The sequence below is a fragment of the Euprymna scolopes genome, chromosome 46 (assembly GCF_053919585.1).
Source record: "Euprymna scolopes isolate OS-2025 chromosome 46, ASM5391958v1, whole genome shotgun sequence".
Lineage (NCBI taxonomy): Eukaryota > Metazoa > Mollusca > Cephalopoda > Sepiida > Sepiolidae > Euprymna > Euprymna scolopes.
Window position 1 is genome coordinate 154,799,671 of NC_136527.1, and position 21,675 is coordinate 154,821,345.

General features: G+C 33.8%; 1 protein-coding gene across 1 annotated transcript; it reads right to left on the bottom strand.

The window, feature by feature from the left end:
* Window positions 1-17,644: 17,644 nt before the first annotated feature.
* LOC145270242 (uncharacterized) lies at window positions 17,645-17,989 on the bottom strand. The gene has a single exon (XM_080125878.1). The coding sequence runs from the start codon at window positions 17,987-17,989 to the stop codon at window positions 17,645-17,647; it is 345 nt and encodes a 114-aa protein (XP_079982004.1).
* Window positions 17,990-21,675: the final 3,686 nt, after the last annotated feature.

Consider the following 21,675-nt stretch of genomic DNA (forward strand, 5'->3'; position numbering starts at 1 on the left):
TGTGCGTTTTTCAATAATATAACAAGATTTTATATATTATTCCTATATACTTGCCTCCCCACAAGGGCAGAGTTAGACACAAGGTTGGTTTTAATAATATAACTATTAACAACAACAACAACAACAACAACAAAAATATATCTGTTGTTCTTATTTATTGCCTCCCCAAAAGTTAGACATAAAGTCGCTTGTAATGAGGAGAAAATCCAGCTCCCCCAAAAGAGGCACACTTGATAGGAACAATTTTTTTTTTCAGTCATTAACGATTTCTCCTACACTGAACGAGGACAGAAAATATACACTTTCATCTGTTATGCACAAGGACTCTTTACCTGCACCCGGGGCACCCCACGCCGAGGACTGTATTTTATGTAAAATGTTTAATCTTACAAAACATGCCTTTGGTTAATTTGTCTTTATATTAATTAATTAAGCATTAACACACATGATATTAAAACAAATTTGCACACATAACTAACGCATGATCTAAATTTGTAATTTGTACTTTGGAGCATTTTCTTCTCTTATTTGAGTTGTTTATGTGAAATATCCAGTTTGTTATTTATTTTTTTTTATGAGGATTAATTGAATTAATCAGATTGAACGAACATTTTTACACGAGGAACGAAATAATTTTTACACCGTATTACGTTGCCCTAAATTGTTTGTTTTTTTCTTTTTAGTTGATTTTCTCTTTAAATAATTTCACGTTTAAATCGTTACACTTTGAATTTTAATTCGTTTATATTTTCATATATTTTATTTCTTAATGAATTGGAAACACACAACAAAAGTTGTATAAATTTATAAAAGAAATCCTAACAAACAAAACACAAAAGAAAAAATGAATTCATCCTATTTTTTTTTCGTATTGAAATCGTGGAATAAAAGGTAAGTTTTTTGTTTTCTTTTTTTTTTCCTTTAATGTTTACACTTAAAAACATTTCCATTCGATAACTTTTTAAAAATAATCTTAAAAATTGAATTATGTTTATTTTTTTATTTCAATACAATATAAAAAAAAAAACATCCATTCCTTCATACTTCATAACAGACGTGATTAAAAAAGTCTCCGGTTAAAAAATAGGTACTCATGCATCCGTGATGAAATAATAACGTTATTATTTAAAAAGCCATTCTTAACATGGGGAGGGAAGAGTGTTTTGTACATATTCTGTATTTTAACCTTACAATCGAATAAAAAAAAACATATAAAACTTTAATTAAACGTGGAGATACGATTTTAAAAAAATAGCGCGGATCACTCTGCATTAAAACCAAAACATCTTCTAGAAAATATAAGCGCTGACATATGATTATATATTTTCCATCTGATATTTAGTTTTTGTCCAAAATATGCTTATTTAACTAAAAGTTTTGTGACTTCTGAGAAAATAATAATGTTTCCTATAGTAAACACAATAAATTTATTCAAAGTTCGTTTTATTGAGCGTAAAAAACATGCATTTTCGAATTTAATTGCTGAAAGATTTTCAAAAATAATTTTCCTGTTTACATTCGACGAAGTCGCTTGAGATTTAATCTTGATTTTTATGTTTAATCCAATATTTTGGATTTAAGAAAGGTTATTAGGCCACTTTTAACAAATATATATTTATGGCGAATTCCCAGGATACAGTCACTGAAAGATTGTAGACGTTGCAACAGATTGGTCTGTTGCGACCACAAAGTCCTTTAGTTGATAAATTAGTGTTAGTGGATCGTGTGTCAGAAATTTCGTGAAAATAGTGAATAATTCCATCCCATCTTTCCAAGCTTATAACTCCTCGAAAAATGTAAGTCAAGCCCTAATTTTTTTTTTCAATTAAAGGAGCAAGGACCAAGGTTTCATTAAAAAAAAAGGTTTTAAACTTCGGATTTTACAGGTAAATTTCTAAAAAAACTACTTTTTTTTTAAATTTGAATATATTATTTATTGACCTTTTCTCTTCAATTTGTGATATATAAGACTTTAGTACATAAATTAATTATTTACTTTTTTATAGAAATTTCAAAATGGGAGGCGTAAATTATTCGATCCCCCTGTCTTTCCAAGCTTATAACTCCTCGAAAAATGTAATTCAATCCCTAAAGGTTCCATTAAAAAGAAAAGAAAAAACAAATAACGTTGTTTAAAAAAAAGGGTTTTAAACTTCAAACTTTACAGGTAAAATTCTAAAAAAACACTACGTTTTTTTTTGTTTTAAATTTGAATATATATTTATTGACCTTTTCTCTTCAATTTGCGAGTAAATTAATTATTTACTTTACGGTGAGTAAATTAATTATTTACTTTTTAATAGACACTTGAAAATGGGGGGGGGGGCGTGAATAAAAAAAAACGTTTGTCTAAAATATTATATTCGGTTTATTGGAAAGAACATAAAAATTCACATTGACCCTGAAAATATCGTAAACATAGAATCAATAAAAAAATTTTGATAGATTTTTAAAGTTTAAAAATTGAAAAATATTGAGTTCGGAAAATTCATTACTTTTTTAAAAAAAATATTTCTGTTACTTTTAAAACAACTTTAATAGTTTATTTTGGAAGTATAATCCATAAAGAAAATAAGCAACCCACTTTTAACAGAGAAATTACGAGTTTTTTTTAAATATTTTATTCGCAGTTCGTGTTAGGCGTGTCAAAATTCCTACAAAAATTCTGATACACCTAGTGGATCAGTACTCACAAAAAAAACAGCCTTAAATAGTAAAATGCCTTGGCCCACATAAGGAAAAATCAGGTGCACGTGAAAAAACCCTCATAAAAGAAAGGAAACAAGCAACTTTCTGTTGTCAGAGGTAAAGAATTATTTCCTCTACTCTTCCATCTTCAGAAAAAAAATCAAACGAACAAGAATATTTTTTTTTCAATCTTGTTTTTGGCAATTATAACAATGCCAGCTGTCCTCTTCAGGAGGGGGATGATGGAAGCACTAACCATAACCATCGCAGCCAATCATTGCCACTCCATCATCCGTATTCCCACATCCCGAACAAATGCAATCTTGCTCCTCGTCCACCAGAGATGGTTCTAAACCGTGCCAATCAGGCTGCGAGGAAGGCAAATCCTCCTCTGTGGAAGTGCTCTCTTGAAGGCAGAAGGGGCAATACCAATTTTCTTTCCCTAGTGGAAATTGACTTAAGCCTATTCATGAAAAATGAAACCGGTCATCGCATCTGTCACAGCATACCATGGGACTCCCATCGTCGGGTAAACTGCACACTGGGTAATTCCCAACATGTTCTCCCCCTGCAGGTTGAACCTCAGATGCCGTATCAAGGGAGGTGTGCTCTTACTGGTCACGGTCACCCTGTATATGTACGACTCTCTCGGTCCTTACTCCAGTGGGTAAAGGTTTTTCAACGAGTTCACCTGCAGGGACCCATCCTCACGCTTTACCTGCGCAGATCTCACCAAGCCATCCTCTCCTGGATACAACTGCGTAACCTTTCCCAAGATCCAAAATGGTCGACTTTGGTTAGGAATCCTGATCAAAACCACTTTTCCATCGAAATTAGTACCATATCCAAGAATTATGGAAAAATTATAAAATGTGCGTTAATTGATTTATGTGTTTTTAATGAAATAATTAGCCCAGGCAATATATCAAAGTTATTTTTTTTAGTTAGTAGTATTATTTTAAGAATAATATGATGGTGTTTTCATTAATGCTGAACGCCTACATATTTTGTCTTGCTAATATTTAAATATTTAAGATTAATTAGACGCCCTTCGTTACAAATAATTTTTACATTCAGATGAATTAAGTGCGAACGGATATTTTTGTTCCCAGTAAAAGCAAGGTGGACCTGTAAATTCACCCTTGCCCATTCGTCTGTTCGCACATTTCTAAAAAAATCTACGCCTTGGAATTTTTTGAAATTTTTCGCTAACATTAGAAATGATATGATTAAAACAGAAACAGTACGGATTTTCCGGGAAAACTCCAGTTGCCTCCCTCTGGAAGGGGGGGGTGTTTCGGGTAAAAATGGCTAAAATTGGCACTTTTGTGCTTATTCAAAAAAAATTGATGCCTTGGATTTTTATAAAACTTTTTGATAAGATGTGACTGATTTCTATATAATTTGGTTTGTCTATATTTCCTAATGACTTTTGTGTGTGCCCTAGGGGCTCTTTTTGGATTTATAAAAGCACTTCATTTTTGGGAGTATATTACCATATTTGTTCAAAATTCTTTGCATGTATTAAGCAGTTTTGCATGGTGTTGAACTTGGGGATTTTTATGGCTAAATGATTGGAAAAATGATAGATTTAGTCATTTCATTTTCTTTTTGCATTGTGCCGAACTCAAATTTACATATGTAAAGGCATAAAACTGCACAGTTTGTTCATTTTCACCAAAATTTGACGTCCTCTGGGGACTTTTAAGGCTAAATAGGGGGAGTTTACTGAACTTAGTCATTTTTATGTCTCGTACACTGTGCATAGAATTTGGCAACTAAGCATGCATATATTAAGAAAATGTTTCTATATATTTTTATTATTTTGCATCTTCATATATCACTTCTATGTATGTCATATACCACTTCTATGTATATAATATATCACTTCTATGTATTTCATATACCACTTCTATGTATATAATATACCACTTCTATGTATTTCATATATCATTTCTGTGCATTTCATATATCACTTCTATGTATGTCATATATCATTTCTATGTATGTCATATATCATTTCTATGTATTTCATATATCATTTCTATGTATGTCATATATCACTTCTATGTATTTCATATATCACTTCTATGTATTTCATATATCACTTCTATGTATTCCATATATCATTTCTATGTATGTCATATATCACTTTTATGTATTTCATATATCATTTCTATGTATGTCATATATCATTTCTATGTATTTCATATATCATTTCTATGTATTTCATATATCGCTTCTATGTATTTCATATATCACGTCTATGTATTTCATATATCACTTCTATGTATGTCATATATCACTTCTATGTATGTCATATATCATTTCTATGTATTTCATCCATCATTTCTATGTATTTCATATATCACTTCTATGTAAGGCATATATCACTTCTATGTATTTCATATATCACTTATATGTAAGTCATATATCACTTCTATGTATGTCATATATCACTTCTATGTAAGGCATATATCACTTCTATGTATTTCATATATCACTTATATTTATGTCATATATCACTTCTATGTATGTAATATATCACTTCTATGTATGTAATATATCACTTCTATGTATGTCATATATCATTTCTATGTATTTCATATATCACTTCTATGTATTTCATATATCATTTCTATGTAAGTCATATATCATTTCTATGTGTGTCATATATCACTTCTATGTATTTCATATATCACTTCTATGTATTTCATATATCACTTCTATGTAAGTCATATATCACTTACATGTATATGTTTGTAGGAAGCAAAAACGTGTATGAATTCTTTTGATTGACTTATTTTAATTTACTATCATTGTTACATTAAAATGTGCATTTACACACGCACAAACACATATATATGTATATATATGTACATTGCAATATTGTATAGATAAATATTAATGTATTTCTTCTCGTAATGATGAAATAAAAACAATGCTAGATGTAATGTCAACTAGATTATATCTTAAGCAACACCTTGATCGATTGGCTCTGTGTCAAGTTAGAAAATATTTGGTTAATTCTTTAAATATATTTCATGTGGATTGAAAATTAAATTGCGAGTTCAATCTATTATTATTATCAATACTGATTCATATTGACAACAATACACAAACAGAATTGAAATATTTGAATACGAATACTAAAAATATTGAATTTATACCATTTTTTTGCAGATGTTCCTGATTAAACCCTATTATTATTGAATTTCAATGGAGTATACTTTTTTTAAACTTTAACCTATAAACATTTATTACTTCATTTGAGAGACTACAGCGACATCCATTGGAAGATTTGTGTGTATGTATGGGTATTTTTTCATTAAAATACGGTTTACTCGTACATTTGAGAACACACACTCCACATCCACTCGACTATCTGTAAAATGATAAACATCCAGTGTACCAGTAAGTTCTGGGAACATCAAACTGAAAGAACAGTTGGAAATGACATATATCAAATATTATGACCATATGATCCCTGCAGACAGCTACCTTAAAAATGCTGCTATCAAACCTGACATAGTTATATTGGATTAGTCAGAAGGAGAGACGCAACCTTGGTTGAAGTGAATGTCCTTAATGATGGAGGTCTTAACAGAGCGGAAATGGAGAAACAGACTAAATATCAAGGTCTCATGTATTGTATGAAAAACTAAAATCTTACAGAGATATCAATCATACCAGTTATTATAGGTACCATGGAGAAGATGCAGAAGTCCTATCTAACTAATATTCCTAGTGAACCAAATGCCAAACAGATCCAGACAATTGTACTCAAGGGATCGACGAGGATATGTGGGGGGTATTTCTCATAAAAATACGGTTTACTGGGGCATTTGAGTACTTGAACGCCTACTAGACACTGTCCTCGAATGTCTAAGGTCTCTCTGTACAGGGGTTTGTCAGAACAATCTGGCATGATGATATTTTCCATATAAGTAAACCCTGACCAAATATTCAAAACCACACTTTGTATTCGCAGCCCAAATAAGATCTCCTCACTATGGCCAATCCATATTAGCTTTTACGAGGAATGGTGCACCTTCTACAAGTGGTTTTACCTCAAGTAATAGTACGAAACTGTATACTCCACAAGACTAGATGAATTCTTGTCCTGGAATTCAGTAAAACTTAGAGACCAAACAGAAAGTGATACATATGAAACTTGTTCTGAATATTCAGTTTTTATGAAACATGAGAATTCACACTGGTAAAGGTCATGTTCTTTTATAGTACGTGGATATTCATGATCTGCAAACTCAAGTTTAGTGAGACATACGCAAACCTGATTTTTGAGAAGTAAAATTACAAAATAAAATTTAAAAAATGAGAAAGCAACATTCTTGTAAAGTTTGTGGATATTCTTTTTCTCAAAAATCAGACTTAGTGAGGCATGTCCGAACTCACACCGGAGAAAAGCCACATTCTTGTGATATTTGTGGATATTCTTGTTCTCAAATATCATCGTTAGTGACACATATGAGAATTCACACTGGGGAAAAGCCATATTCATGTGAAGTATGTGGATATTGTTTTTCACAAAAATCGATGTTAGTGATACATATGAGAACTCACACTGGAGAAAAGCCACATTTTTGTGAAGTGAGTGGATATTCTTTTTCACAAAAATCGAGCTTAGTAATACATATGAGAATTCACACTGGGGAAAAGCCATATTCTTGTGAAGTGTGTGCATATTCTTTTTCACAAAAATCGAAGTTAGTGATACATATGAGAACTCACACTGGGGAAAAGCCACATTCTTGTGAAGTGTGTTGATATTCTTTTTCACGGAGATCGAGCTTAGTGATACATATGAGAACTCACACTGGGGAAAAGCCATATTCTTGTGAGGTGTGTGCATTCTCCTGCTCTAAAAAATCAACTTTACTTAAGCATATGAAAACTCACACTGAGGAATCTTAGGGAGATATCAGTCATACCAATTATTATAGCTGCCACATGGCTTATGATGAAGAACCTGAAACCCTACCAACAAATAGTGAACCAAATGCAAAAGAGATTCAGACAAAGAACAAAGAGCGCTTTCAACTGTTTTAAATAAAAGCAATGAAACTGTATAGTCCACCAGACTAGAGAAATTCTTGTTCTGAAATTCAGTAAAACTGAGAGACCAAACAGAGAGTGATATATATGAAACTTGTTCTGAATATTCAGTTTTCATGAAACATGAGAATTCACAATTGAAAAGGTCACATTCTTTTATAGTACGTGGATATTCATGATCTGCAAACTCAAGTTTAGTGAGAAATTTTATTTTGAGAAGTAAAATTACAAAATAAAATTTAAAAAATGAGAAAGAAACATTCTTGTGAAGTTTGTGGATATTCCTTTTCTCAAAAATCAGACTTAGTGAGGCATATCCGAACTCACACTGGGGAAAAGCCACATTTTTGTGATATTTGTGGATATTCTTGTTCCCAAAATTCATCGTTAGTGGCACATATGAGAATTCATACTGGGGAAAAGCCACATGTTTGTGAAGTGTGTGGATATTGTTTTTCACAAAAATCGAAGTTAGTGAGACATATGAGAACTCACACTGGAGAAAAGCCACATTCTTGTGAAGTGTGTGGGTATTGCTGTTCAGCAAAATCAAATCTAGTGAGACATATGAGTATACACACTGGAGAAAGACCATATTGTTGTAAAGTGTGTGGGCATTCCTTTTCTGATAAATCCACGTTACTGACTCATATGAGAACCCACACTGGAGAAAAGCCACATTCTTGTGACGTGTGTGGGCATTCTTTTTCAGAAAAATCAAAGTTAAAGAAACACATGAGAACTCACACTGGGGAAAAGCCACATGCTTGTGACGTGTGTGGACATTCTTTTTCTGACAAATCAAATTTAGTGAAACATATGAGAACTCACACTGGTGAAAAGCCATATTCTTGTGAGCTGTGTGCATTCTCCTGTTCTAAAAAATCAACTTTACTTAAACATATGAAAATTCATACTGAGGAATCTTAGGGAGATATCAATCATACGAATAATTATAGGTGACACATGGCTTATGATGAAGAACCTGAAACCGTACCTACCAAATAGTGAACCAAATGCAAAAGAGATTCAGACAAGGAACAAAGAGCGCTTTTGACTGTTTTAAATAAAAGCAATGTTTGGCTGCTCCATACTCAGCATTACAATCATCAAAGGAAGAAAATTTAACAAAAACGAAAATCAACATTGTTTTTAGTATGCTGATATGTTTGTTTTAAGAATCAAATTTTCAGTCCAATATGAGAACTCAGACAAGGGAAAACCTATTTATTATTATGATACGATTTTTGTTATCATTTATTAAGTTTTTCGATACACATGAAAAAGCAAATCATTGGAGACTGTTTTTCTGCAAACTATGTGCATAACTTTATTCTAAAAGTTTGCATTTTTCATATAATAATTTTGAGCTTAAATAAGACAAACGTGAAATAATTCATGATGGATGAAATAATTCGAAATTATTATAATATGTCTGTGAAATATATAAATATTTTTATTTTAGGTTCTAGAATATGCAACAAGATTTTAGAATATGTTACATTATGTAAAAGTAAAGAATCTACACGTTTAAACGACATTGTCTCGGAAATATATAAATATTATTTCTTTTAGGTTCTAGAATATGCTACAATATATATTTTAGTAAAGGATTGTGTTAAAACGACATGGTTTTTGAAATATATAAATATTTATTTTATATTTAAGAATATGTTACAATATGTAAAAGTAAAGAATTGCTTCTGAAATATATAAATATTATTGATTTTAGATTTTAGAATATTCTACAATATATAGAAATAAAGAAATGTGGTAAAATTGTCTCTGAAATATAAAAATATTATTTTTGTTTTAGAATATGCTACAATATGTAAAAAAGAAATTGGATAAAATGATATTGTCTCTGAAATATAAAAATATTGATTTTAGATTTTAAAATATTTACACTATGTAAAAAAAAGAAAGGATGTTGTTTCTGAAATATTTACATATTATACAGATTTTTATGACAGCAAAAACGCTAATAAAAATCTCAAGTATTAATTAGACACAATTCATAGAAGACCAAGTCTTTGCGAAAAACAAATAAAAGTACAAAAGCAAAAAATTCTGGTATATATTTTAATCATAATGAAAATTAAATATTAGCCCATACAAACACTTGACAAAAGTCATATTCTTTTAAAGCATTTATTCTGATAGAAAATAACGGCGAAATGCTAAATTATATGAGAATTAAAGTTTAATTTTATGTAAAAGAATTTACACTGAGGAAAATTCCAAAACTATTTGTAAATATACATTTTAAACTAAGTTACATATATTTACACAATTGCGATTAAAGGGATCATTAGAATGTTAAAAAATATTTCTCGTAATTTATAAGATAACACGTGATTGTTTGGCATCCGCTACGTAATGTATAAGATAACAGGTGATTTCTTGGCATCTGCTACGATGCTCTTTCTCAGCTAGAACAAAATGATCAGAAAATAAGCAACACATCAAGTAGATCTTGAATGTATCGCAATGTGATGAATACTCTACAAAATTTCTGGTAGCATAAAGTATTAACAAATATAATAAAAAAGGGTAAAAGAAAGGAGCAGAAAATTCTAATCTTGATTTCGATTGATTACCAATGGGAATTTATTATGATACAAAAATAATCAAAAGAGAATTTACACAAATGTTGGAATGTAAGATAACCAAAATAGAATTATTACAATTATTTTTTTTTACTGTAAACTATAAGATGACTTAATTGGTGACGTAAGAGAATGAAACGAGTCATCACATAGTCACTTGCTAAGAAAGTCAGCAAGAGTTTGTCAGTTAAACTCAAGATTGAACAGCGGACATGGATCGAGATTCTGTTGCTGTAATCTCTGAAAGCAGATGAACTTACTAGAGATGATGTGTTCAACTTAAAGGGAAGTCATAGACATGGAATAAAGCTATATTATAATATTACTTGGTGCTAAAGTGTTTCACTCGGGTACAGTTATACTCTTTGTAACCTGAGTAAAATATAAGGTATATTTTGCTTTTGTCTTACCTGCCACAATGACAAATATTTCAATTCGTCATGTTAAAATAATTATAATATAACTTGGTGCTAAAGTGTTTCACTCGGGTACAGTTATACTCTTTGTAACCTGAGTAAAATATAAGGTATATTTTGCTTTTGTCTTATCTGCCACAATGACAAATATTTCAATTCGTCATGTTAAAATAATTATATCGCGTACATTAGTTGCCGCGGTTGTGAACACTGTTACAAAAATGGCGCTATATACTACAAATTAGAAGAGAGAACACTCTACGCACATCCAAAGGCAAACATCTATGAAGAGAATTACATTGACGCTATACAACCTGACACATATATATGCAAATATATATATATATATATATATATATATATATATATATATATATATATATATATATATATATATATACACACACACATGCTCTTCAACACATGCTCTTCCTTCGCTTGGTTGTATACACCATCTATAAACAATTCTCGTCTGCAGGAAGAAGTGTGTTAAGAGGATTTTTATTGAGGTTTGTGAAAAGAAACAGACAAACCTAAGCATTGATTAGATTATTAAACAAAACATTCGGCTTTTTATATTGACAAATAACACCCCCTGCTATCAACATGCGAAAATGAATCTTGTAAATGTACAGCTTATATTATGTATTCTTAAAGCGATAATCAATGCGATAAATCTTCTACTGACTAAATGTTTGAGTCATTAATTCTGCTACTTAACCATATTGTATAAATAAACACTTGAGCATAGACAAAACAAAAACGAGAGTCAATCACTTATTTATACTATCTGACGACTTTATAAATTCAAGTTTTTACAAGGTGACATTTTTAGTAGGATTTTATTTTCTCATAGTCAAGTGCAGTCAGGTTGTTATAAAGAGTAACTTCCAGTAGTTTACTCATTTGGAGTGATATTACCTTTTCGATTCCTCATAAACTGCCAATACTTCAAATCGGTCATGAAACAAAGTAAATCACATGCTTTTCATGAATTACGTCAAGATTTAAACAAAATCAGATGCAAAATATTCAAATTAACATGAGATTAAATAGAAATCTAGTATTCACAAATTTACTGGAATTTATTACTAAAAATGATATGAGATTTAATAGAAATCTAGTATTTACAAATTTACTAGAATTTATTACTATAAATGATATTATAATGTACTCCGCGATGGTTTTAATTATGAAACGCACATGATAGAGTGCCCCACTTTTATCTATTGCGATTATTTGTAATAGAAAAAATATCTACAAAATTGGTAAAACACTGTTATTAAACAATATTAATTGAACAACGACAATCCATGATGTCAACATCATAAAAGGGAAAAACAATATATGTAAATATGCCACACCCGTGTCTACTTAATTTTTCTGGCAATAAATTAAATTAGACCCAAAATGATTGAAACACATAAATCTACTCCCTCATCAGCACACAATTCCCTTCCCTGACTATGAAAAATATATGAAAAATTCAATCTAAAGTAAAATATATGAAGTGTTTGGGCATCAAGCACAATTATTGCAGGTAATAGAAGAAAAAGCAAGGAAATCTAAGCATTCCTAATTAGTAAAATGTACACCTGCCAAAAAGTCTGCTTCTTAATAAATGCTAGAATGCTTACAATCTGCACCAAAGCCGCACAAAAAGTTAATCACCTGTTCTATTGTATGCGTCCTTCCGTCTAGATAGACGATATAGAATCGTGCCTGAAGGTTGTCATGAGTGGTGGCAACTATTTATGTGACTGCTGCTGATGCTGTCCTTTTGCGTCTGCTCCTTTTCTCCTCCCACTGTTCATCTCCTCTCTCGCTTGCGTTTCTTAACTTTGACTCTCCAGGAGTCACAGTCTGCAGCATAGCATTCAAGGTCAAAAAGGTTGATGTTGCCGGATTTTAAGTCCCTTTTTGCAAACACCATAACATCTGAGGAGTGATCTACCGGTTGGTCTACTGCCTGCTAAGAGCTCGCCATACAGGATGTCTTTCGGGATTCAGCCATCTTGCATGCGGACCACCTGCCCTAGCCAGTGCAGACGTCTCTGGGAGAGGAGGGCAAACATTCTTGGAATATTTGCTTTGGCAAGAACGTTTTTGTTCAGAACGCGATCCTGCCATGTAATGCCTAAGATAGATGGAAGGCATTTAGTCTGCGCTCTTAACATGTGTAGAGGGTCCATGTCTCACTGCAGTAGAGTAACCTGCTGATGGCACAGGCTTGATACATGCTCATCATTGTGTTTTTAGTTGTTGCATGTTGTTATTCCATCATTGTGTTTTTAGTTGTTGCATGTTGTTATTCCACGCTCTGTTTGTCAGGCTGGCCATAGCTGTTGCTGCTTTTCCAATGAGGGTGTTTAGCTCGGCGTCCAGTGAGAGGTTGTTGAAAATAATGGAGCCTAGATAGGTGAAGTCTTTCACCACCTCTAGTATTTGATCTCCAATGGATATGCAGGGGCGTTGCTAACATCTTTAACCATGACATTTGTTTTCTTGAGGCTTATTGTCAGACCAAGCTCATTGTAAGCACGGGTGAGGCGGTCAAGGAGTTGTTGTTGGGGGGTCCTCAGAATGGGCCGCTAATGCTGCATCATCTGCAAACAGCATTTCCATGATGAGGGCGCATAGACGGGTCAGGTGTAAAAGACTCCCATCTCCTCTTGTGCGAATATAGACACCAACTTCATGAAAAGTGCATAGTAGCAGAAATGAGAAAAATATGCCAAAAAGAGTTGAGGCAAGAATACAGCCCTGTTTAACAACACTGAAGATGGGAAAATATTCTGAAAGTTATCCATTGAATTTGACGGACCCCCTTCATGTCTTCATGAAAAGAGGTGATCATTCTCAGGAGTTTGGAGGAACATCCTATCTCACGAGTTTGGGGAAATATCCTATTTTTTGTAGTAACATAATGAGGTCGCTTCTGATGAAAATGCCATTGTGAGATCAATAAAAGCGAGATACAGTGGTTTCGTCTGCTCCTATAGTTGTTGTAATGAGAATACCATGCCAACAGTTGACTTTTCTGCTTTAAAACCGCATTGCGCCTCTGGTAAAACTCTCTTCGCGAGTGACTGGAGTCTTTTCAATACAACACGAGTGAAGACCTTTCAAACAAAGCTGAGCAGAGGGATGCCATGGTAATTATTACAATCACCACAATCACCTATATTATGGTAAAGCGTTCTGATGTTGGTGTAACGCATGTCTTGCAGAACCGAACCCTCTTCCAACCACTGAAGCAGAAGTTGATAGAGATGATCTATTGGAGTAAGGATATTACAACGCTTGAGCGTTTGATAATAAATAAAAAGGTTAATAAAAACCTGAACCAAAACTGTCAACAAGTAAGGATATTTCAATAATTTCTGATAATAAATGATAAAGTACAGAGAGAATATATAAAGCGCCTTTAATGTCATTTACTAATATAGAATAAAATTACAACCTGTGTTTTACATGATGGGAATGTATTGAGGGGGGGGCTAAAATTTATCTCGTGGAAGTGCTACAGAGGAATTATTAATATCCTGAAATGACTTGAAAACAGTAAACGAAGTAATATAATTGTCCTAATATTAAAAAAAACATTAAAAATTAGACAATATTTTCAAAACCAATTGTATCAAAACTTTAAAAATATACTATACTTTATCTTGTGTACCTTTGCTTATAGCTAATAAAAATTAGTTACCCTCATGATAACATATTGTATAGAAACTCTCTCAGAAAATCTGTTGTTATTCTGTATTTTAGTTATTGTTTGATCAGCTGGAGAAAACTTGATAAAGTTTTAATATTTTGTACAAGTTGATTGGGTCAGCCCTGTTTTATGCAGTGAGTTTTAGAGCTTTTTGTTTTGCTTGATTGTATATATTTTTTATAGTAATGCTTTTAATGCTGTAGTGGGTGATATTGTTGATACAATACTTTATCCAATGCTAAACTTCAAAACATTCTCTCGACACAATTTAACACATAAACAGCATAGACAATGCTGCCTTTAATAGGGTTAGAAGTTGGAAAACAAAATGTACAAAACTGTAGGTGAAGCACCTGCGACCGCAATAAAATAACTAGTCTGAATAAGATTCCAATATACTGGTGTATTTTATGTTTATTTCATTGATAGAACATATATGCACTCAAACTAGTCGTACCATACACCATGTGAAGAAGATTACAATTTCACCGGTGTCACATATGTAGTCAATCATAAAAGACGTTCATACCAGAACATACTATATTCCTTCCTACACAAAAATGAGTTAGAATTAATGGAATGACTTTTTGTGTAAACAATGTGCTCCTTTACTGTTCTTTTAAAAATTAGTTCAAGTTTCTGATCAATATATTTATTGACTCGTGATTTTTAAAATGTTTTTTATTTGAATTTGTTTCTAAAAAACAGCTGTATCTGAGGTAATGTTTTGATGATGTTACATGTCTGCAATTCAAATTTGATTCAAATTTTCGGATTTGGCATTGCTGTAGTGAGCAACATTGTCAGACTTCATGGTGGATGGTATGCCATATTCAGTAAATATTTGTTTACATGGAAACACATTTTTTAACTCACTGTTCTGATAACTTCCATAGAACTTTTCATGTATTTGCTGTAGTAATTCGCAATGGCCAGATAGTTTTCCGCATCCAACGAGAATAGGTAAATCCCTAGATAGTATCATGGTTGTGTTTGCATCTCATACTATTTCATGTCTAAAATAGCTTCATGATTTTGTTGGTTTCTATTGATGTAGTAAGCTGCTAGTACAATATTCAAGTACAATTTCATGGTGATTTTCGACTCTGCAAAAAATATGTCTAAAATAGGTTCATGATTTTGTTGGTTTCTATTGATTTAGTAGACTTATAAGCTGCTAAGCTTTTTGGAACTCTTTATATTTGCTTTATACATTTGCACCTAACCCGACGTCAACACTATAAAGTAACATGGCGGACACTACTATACAATACAGCGCTAGCGCTTCGTCAAGGAGAATGTTATATGGAAGTTTCGTATCCATACAAAACACAATACAACATTCTCCCCTCCATTAAATAAGAAAGTTCTTGCCGTGGGTGGAAAGTTCATTCAAGTATTAGTGTATGAAGGTGTCACATATGTAGTCAATCATGAAAGACGTTCATACCAGAACAATGTGGCCCTTTACTGTTCTTTTAAAGATTAGTTCAGCAAGTTTCTGATCAATATATTGATTGACTCGTGATTTTTTAAATGTTTTTATTTGAATTTGTTTCTAAAAACAGCTGGATCTGTTTTGATGATGTTACATGTCTGCAATTCAAATTTGATTCAAATTTTCGGATTTGGCATTGCTGTATTGAGCAACATTGTCAGACTTCATGGTGGATGGTATACCATATTCAATAACTTTTCATGTATTTGCTGTAGTAATTCGCAATGACCAGATAGTTTTCCGCATCCAACGAGAATAGGTAAATCCCTAGATAGTATCATGGTTGTGTTCGCACCTCATATTCTAGTACAATTTCATGGTGATTTTCGACTTCGCAAAAAATATGTCTAAAATAGGTTCATGATTTTGTTGGTTTCTATTGATTTAGTAGACTTATAAGCTGCTAAGCTTTTTGGAACTCTTTATATTTACTTTATACATTTTTTGCACATGTCAGTTATGTCTATGTTGATCTTGTGCCAGTATACTGTCTAATTCGCAGGATTGTTTTTATGCCGTAAATGCGTAAAAGTGTGTAACTGTTCAAGAATTTTCTTCTGGAATGGTTTTGGGTTGATGACTTGTTCTCGATTAAGAAATAAACTGTTTTCTACTGAGATCTTGTTGATCTGCTGATACCTATCACGTTGTATAGATGATTATCTCGATGAGTTAATTGAGCATTGATGATATCACGTTAGATTTCGACTAGCCGGTAAATTGAATCAGACCAAACCTGTTACTAAGGATAAATGGTCGCAGAATAAGAAAAAAGTCAACAGTTAGGAACATGACAACAGAATAAATGCGATTCCTGCCGACAAAACTAGAAATTTTGTGGGAAGGAGAATTTTATTATTATTTTGTTACAGGAGACTCGTCATTTTTTATATAAACTTTACCAGCAATAAAACATAGTAACACATTATTTTTTTTACATAAGTGTTGTAAGTAAAACAAATAGTGTATGCGCTTTAAATAAGTTTTTTAGCACAAAGAACGATACGTCGGGTCCGACGTCAACTATAAAGTAACATGGCGGACACTACTGGACTAGTATACAAAGCTAGCGTTTCGTCAGGGAGAGTGCCATTGGGAAGTTTCGTATCCATACGAAACACAATACAAGATTCTCCCCTCCATTTAATTAGGAAGTTCCTGTCGTGGGTGGAAAGTTCATTCAAGTATAAGTGTATGAAGGTGGGTTGATCACAACCAATGCAAGGAATGTAGTTTAATAGTTCAGGTTCACAATGTTAAAACTCACTAATTCAGCCAGCACAAGGAGTGCAATTTAATAGTTCTGATGCGCAAAATAAATTTAATCAAGATTCACTAAACTCTAGAATCACAAATTCAACTTATCTGGTGGTCTTCTACTACGTTCTGACCGTCGCAAAACAGGTGGTTCTACTGGTGGGGGTGAATTTTCCTCTTGCTGATCTGCTGCTGATTCTAGTTTCCGAGTCATGTAGGTGATCGGTGAATTGGAAGTCTTTCAACGGGGCCAAGTCACGGGTAGATACAGTCATCTGCCTACCCTCGTTAGATCGAACAAAGACATAATGGGGTTAGCATCTATAAGTTAAACCTTATACACCAGAGGTTCATATTTAGTTAACCGGTTGTGTCTCCGCATTTAAACAAAACCAGATTCGGTCAGACAAGACAGTACCGCTGTCCCGGTCACTAGTCTTCCTGGGTGTTTAAACAGGCGCTCATGAGGTGTCTCATTTGTGGCTGTGGATATTAAAGACCGAATGAAATGGAGGGAGTCTGCTAAAACCTCTTCCCAGTGTTCAGTCCGCAAATCTTTGTCTTCCAATGCTAATGAAATAGCTTTCCACACTGTTCCATTCATTCGCTTCACTTGACCATTCCCCTGCGGGTGATATGGAGTGCTGTAGCTGGTGGAGATCCCTTTGCCGTGTATATAATTCTTGTACTCATCACTCCCGTTATCTGAATGAACTTGGCTGGGCATGCCAAATATAGAAAACAGGTTGGAGCAAGATTGCAGTACACCATGTCTTTGCAAGGGTATACAAATGGGAAGCGGCTGTATTCATCAACTAATACCAACATATACTTATTTGGGGTAGATTTAGGTAAGGGTCCTTTAAAATCGAGGTTCAACCTCTCGAAAGGTTGAGTTGATTTGATTAAATGCCCATCAACAGGGCAGAAAATCTTGGTAGGCACTTATTGCAAACAATACAGTCCTTTGTCATCTGCTGAATATCCTCAAGAGAGTAAGGGAGGTTTCTACTCCTTATGAAGACCATCATCCTTGTAATCTCAGGATTGCAAAAGGATCGATGCAAATTGAGGAGGTTGTTGCTACTATTCACAATAGCAAAAGAAGTATGTGTCAATGCGTCAGCTACAAGATTATTCTCACCAGGGCGATATATAATGTCGAAATTGAAGCATGAAAGCTCCAATCTCCAACGAAGCAATTTATCGTTTTTTATTCAAAACAAATTTTACTGATTTCTTATCAGTAATAAGTTTGAAGTGCTTCCCCAAGACTTAATGGCGCCAATATCTAACTGCTTCTATAATGGCAGCCACTTCCTTTTCAACAGCGGGATGGTTTAGTTCAGAGCCGTGTAGAGTTCGTGAGAAAAAAACAACTTGTCTACCATTTGGGTTGAGGACTCCAGAAAGAGCACAATCAGAGACATCAGTCTCCAACTCAAGGGGAGCATTCTCGTCGATAGTTTTTATTACCGCTGATTCAATATCTAGCTTTAGACTGTCAAATTCATTTCAAGCTTCCTGGTTAAAGGGAAATAAATTGGTCTCAATAAGAAACTGAATCTTATCAGAATACCTATGGATCCACTTTCAATAATACGAGAAAAAACCCAGGGCTCGCTTGGGTGACTTGCCGTCAGTTGGATAAGGGAGTTCTTTTAAAGGCTTCAACCTCTCGGGGTCGAGTTTAATTTGACCGTTGGGTCAAATGATATAACCGATGGAGCTCAGTTCATTCACAGAAAACACATCTTTCTTTATTGTACGCAATTTTACGTTTTTCTGTTACTTTGATAAATTTCGCCAGATTCTCATCGTGTTGCTATTGATCCTTTCCACAGATGAAAATATTGTCCAGGTATCCAAAGGTGTCGTTTAAATCCTCAGAACTATTAATTTTATCGACAATTCGCCGAAAACAAGCAACTTCGTATGTAACCCCAAACGGTATTCGGGTGAACTGATACAAACCGGAGTTAGCTTCAAAAGCAGTGAAGGGTTTAGCATTCTCATTGATAGGGATCTGGTGATATGCATTTTTCAGGTCGATTGTGCCGAATACTGAGCAACCTTATTCACTACGTCATCCAGCCGGGAGAGGGTTAGGGTAGGGATCAAGGCTTGTGTACTTATTCACAGTCTCAGAATAATCAATGACTATTCTTTTTTCTGATTATCGGATTTAACCACGACCATTTGTGCCCTCCAGGGGGAGTTTGAAGTTTCGATGATCCCCTCCTCTAATAGGCGCTTAACCACTGAGTCAATGAACTTGCTATCACTTGCGCTATAACGTCTAGACTTGGTGGCAACCGGTTTGCAGTTCTTATTTATATTAGCAAAAAGTTCAGGCGGTTCCACCGAAGCCACAGCGAGTCCACAAATCTCACTAGGAGTTGAACTCGCACCGTACTTGAAGGTAACGCTTTCATGTTTACTTTGAAAATCCAGTCCAAAAATCACATCACAAGAGAGGTTATTTAAAACTGACAGTTTCTGGTTGGGATACATACGTTTGTTAAAAAGTACGTTAGGAAAACAAGCACCTACTACTTTGGATGAGATAAGATCCTCGGCTACTTTGGTACTGTCAGAGCTACCACTGTCCATTAGTGCTCTTATTGGCCGACCCAAAATGTGGATTTCTACGGTAGAACTCTGTAGGAACGATGGAACTGCCGAACTCGATCTTATAGAGGCTAAGATTCGATAATGGACCGAGGCAGAAGTTGATTGAGTAGTATTATTTGATTTGCAGTATTTTGCAAAATGCCCGATCCGTTTACATCGATGACAAATACTCGATTTCGCTGGACATTGTGGTTTTGGGTGTTTATAATTTCCACAGTTCCAACATTTAATTTCTGATCTAGCAGCATTTAGGTTTCTTTGATTAAAATCCAACTCCGATGTCTCTTCTTTCCCGAGGGCTGTAGCGATTGGTTCCCGGTATCGTGCTGGTGAATACGATTCCATATTCCTCGTTGCATTGTCCAGCGCTCGGACCTGGTCAAACATATTGCCCAGGTCGAGCGTTTTATTTTCCAACAAACGCTGGCAAATGGTATGGGACTGAATTCCGGCAATAAAAACATTCCGAATCGATTCATTAGCGTACATAGCCGCGCTGACGTCCCTAAAATTGCAGTCCTTACTAAGGACTCGTAATGCCCGAAGATACTCGTCCAGACTTTCTCCTGGTTGTTGTCGCCTCGTGGCGAGTAGATGCCGTGCGTATATCTTGTTTTTGGTTTTATAAAAAGTTCCTCCAGTTTGAGCCAGGCTTCTTCATAATTTCCGCAATCGCTGACGTATTAAAAAATATCCGGTGAAATAAAATTTATCAGGACCGACAACTTGTTGAGATTTTCCTTGGGTAGTGCCGCTAAAAATATTTGAACATAGCAAGCCAGTGTTTAAATTCTCGCTCGACGTTAGATGAATTAGGGTTTACGTCCAATCGAGAAGGCCTCAGGGCACGATCCATTTTAAAATCTTTTACTTTTTTACCCTTTTCTGCTAATAAAATTGTTGTAAGTAAAACAAATACTATATACCCTATAAATAAGGTTTTTATTAGCACAAAAGAACGATACGTCGGGTCCGACGTCAACACTATAAAGTAACATGGCGGACACTACTGGAGTAGTATACAGAGCTAGCGCTTCCTCAGGGAGAGTGCTATTGGGAAGTTTCGTATCCATACGAAACACAATACACCATACATATAACTATGTCGGGTTTCACAGCGGCATTTTCAAGCTAGGTGGCTGTAGGGATTCCATTGTCGTAATGTATGGTATACAAGTCATTTCTAACTGCTCTTTCAGGTTGATGTTCCCAGGACTTGTTGCTGCTACACTGGATGTTTAATTTTTTTACAGATGGTCCAGTGAAGGTACTTACATACTCCATCATCTCTCGCAGTTTAGTAGCCATCCCCTAAAAGTACCTTGACACTTTATATCAGATGACTCACACTTTCCATTTTTGTATTACAGAACCTGTATTTATTGTCACTACTGGAACGGGCACCAGCCTTTGATATTTGAAAAAAACAATCACTCGACCGCCGGTCGAGTGTAAGGGAAAATTTACTTGCCCCAAAATATTTTTTACTCGTCCGACTTTATGTCTTTGTTTCAGTCAATAATAGTAAATAATTTTACAACAATTCAAGAAATTACCGTGTGTATAATCTAACAAGAAAATATTTGTTTAACTCTTGTAAATCAACTATTTTATTACTACAAACATTTCAGTAAATATTCAACAAGACGTTAAAATACAACACCAGTTTCTTTATATAGCATCATTCATATCATTGGTCCATATGAATAAGAATCGTATCTTCGGATGCTGATACGTAGTATCAAAATGACAACTGAAATATAAATAATTCAAGACTGT

What these genes read in the sequence shown, in the direction of transcription:
- LOC145270242 (XM_080125878.1), bottom strand. Translation starts at nt 17,989, where the DNA reads ATGCCCAGCCAAGTTCATTCAGATAACGGGAGTGATGAGTACAAGAAT.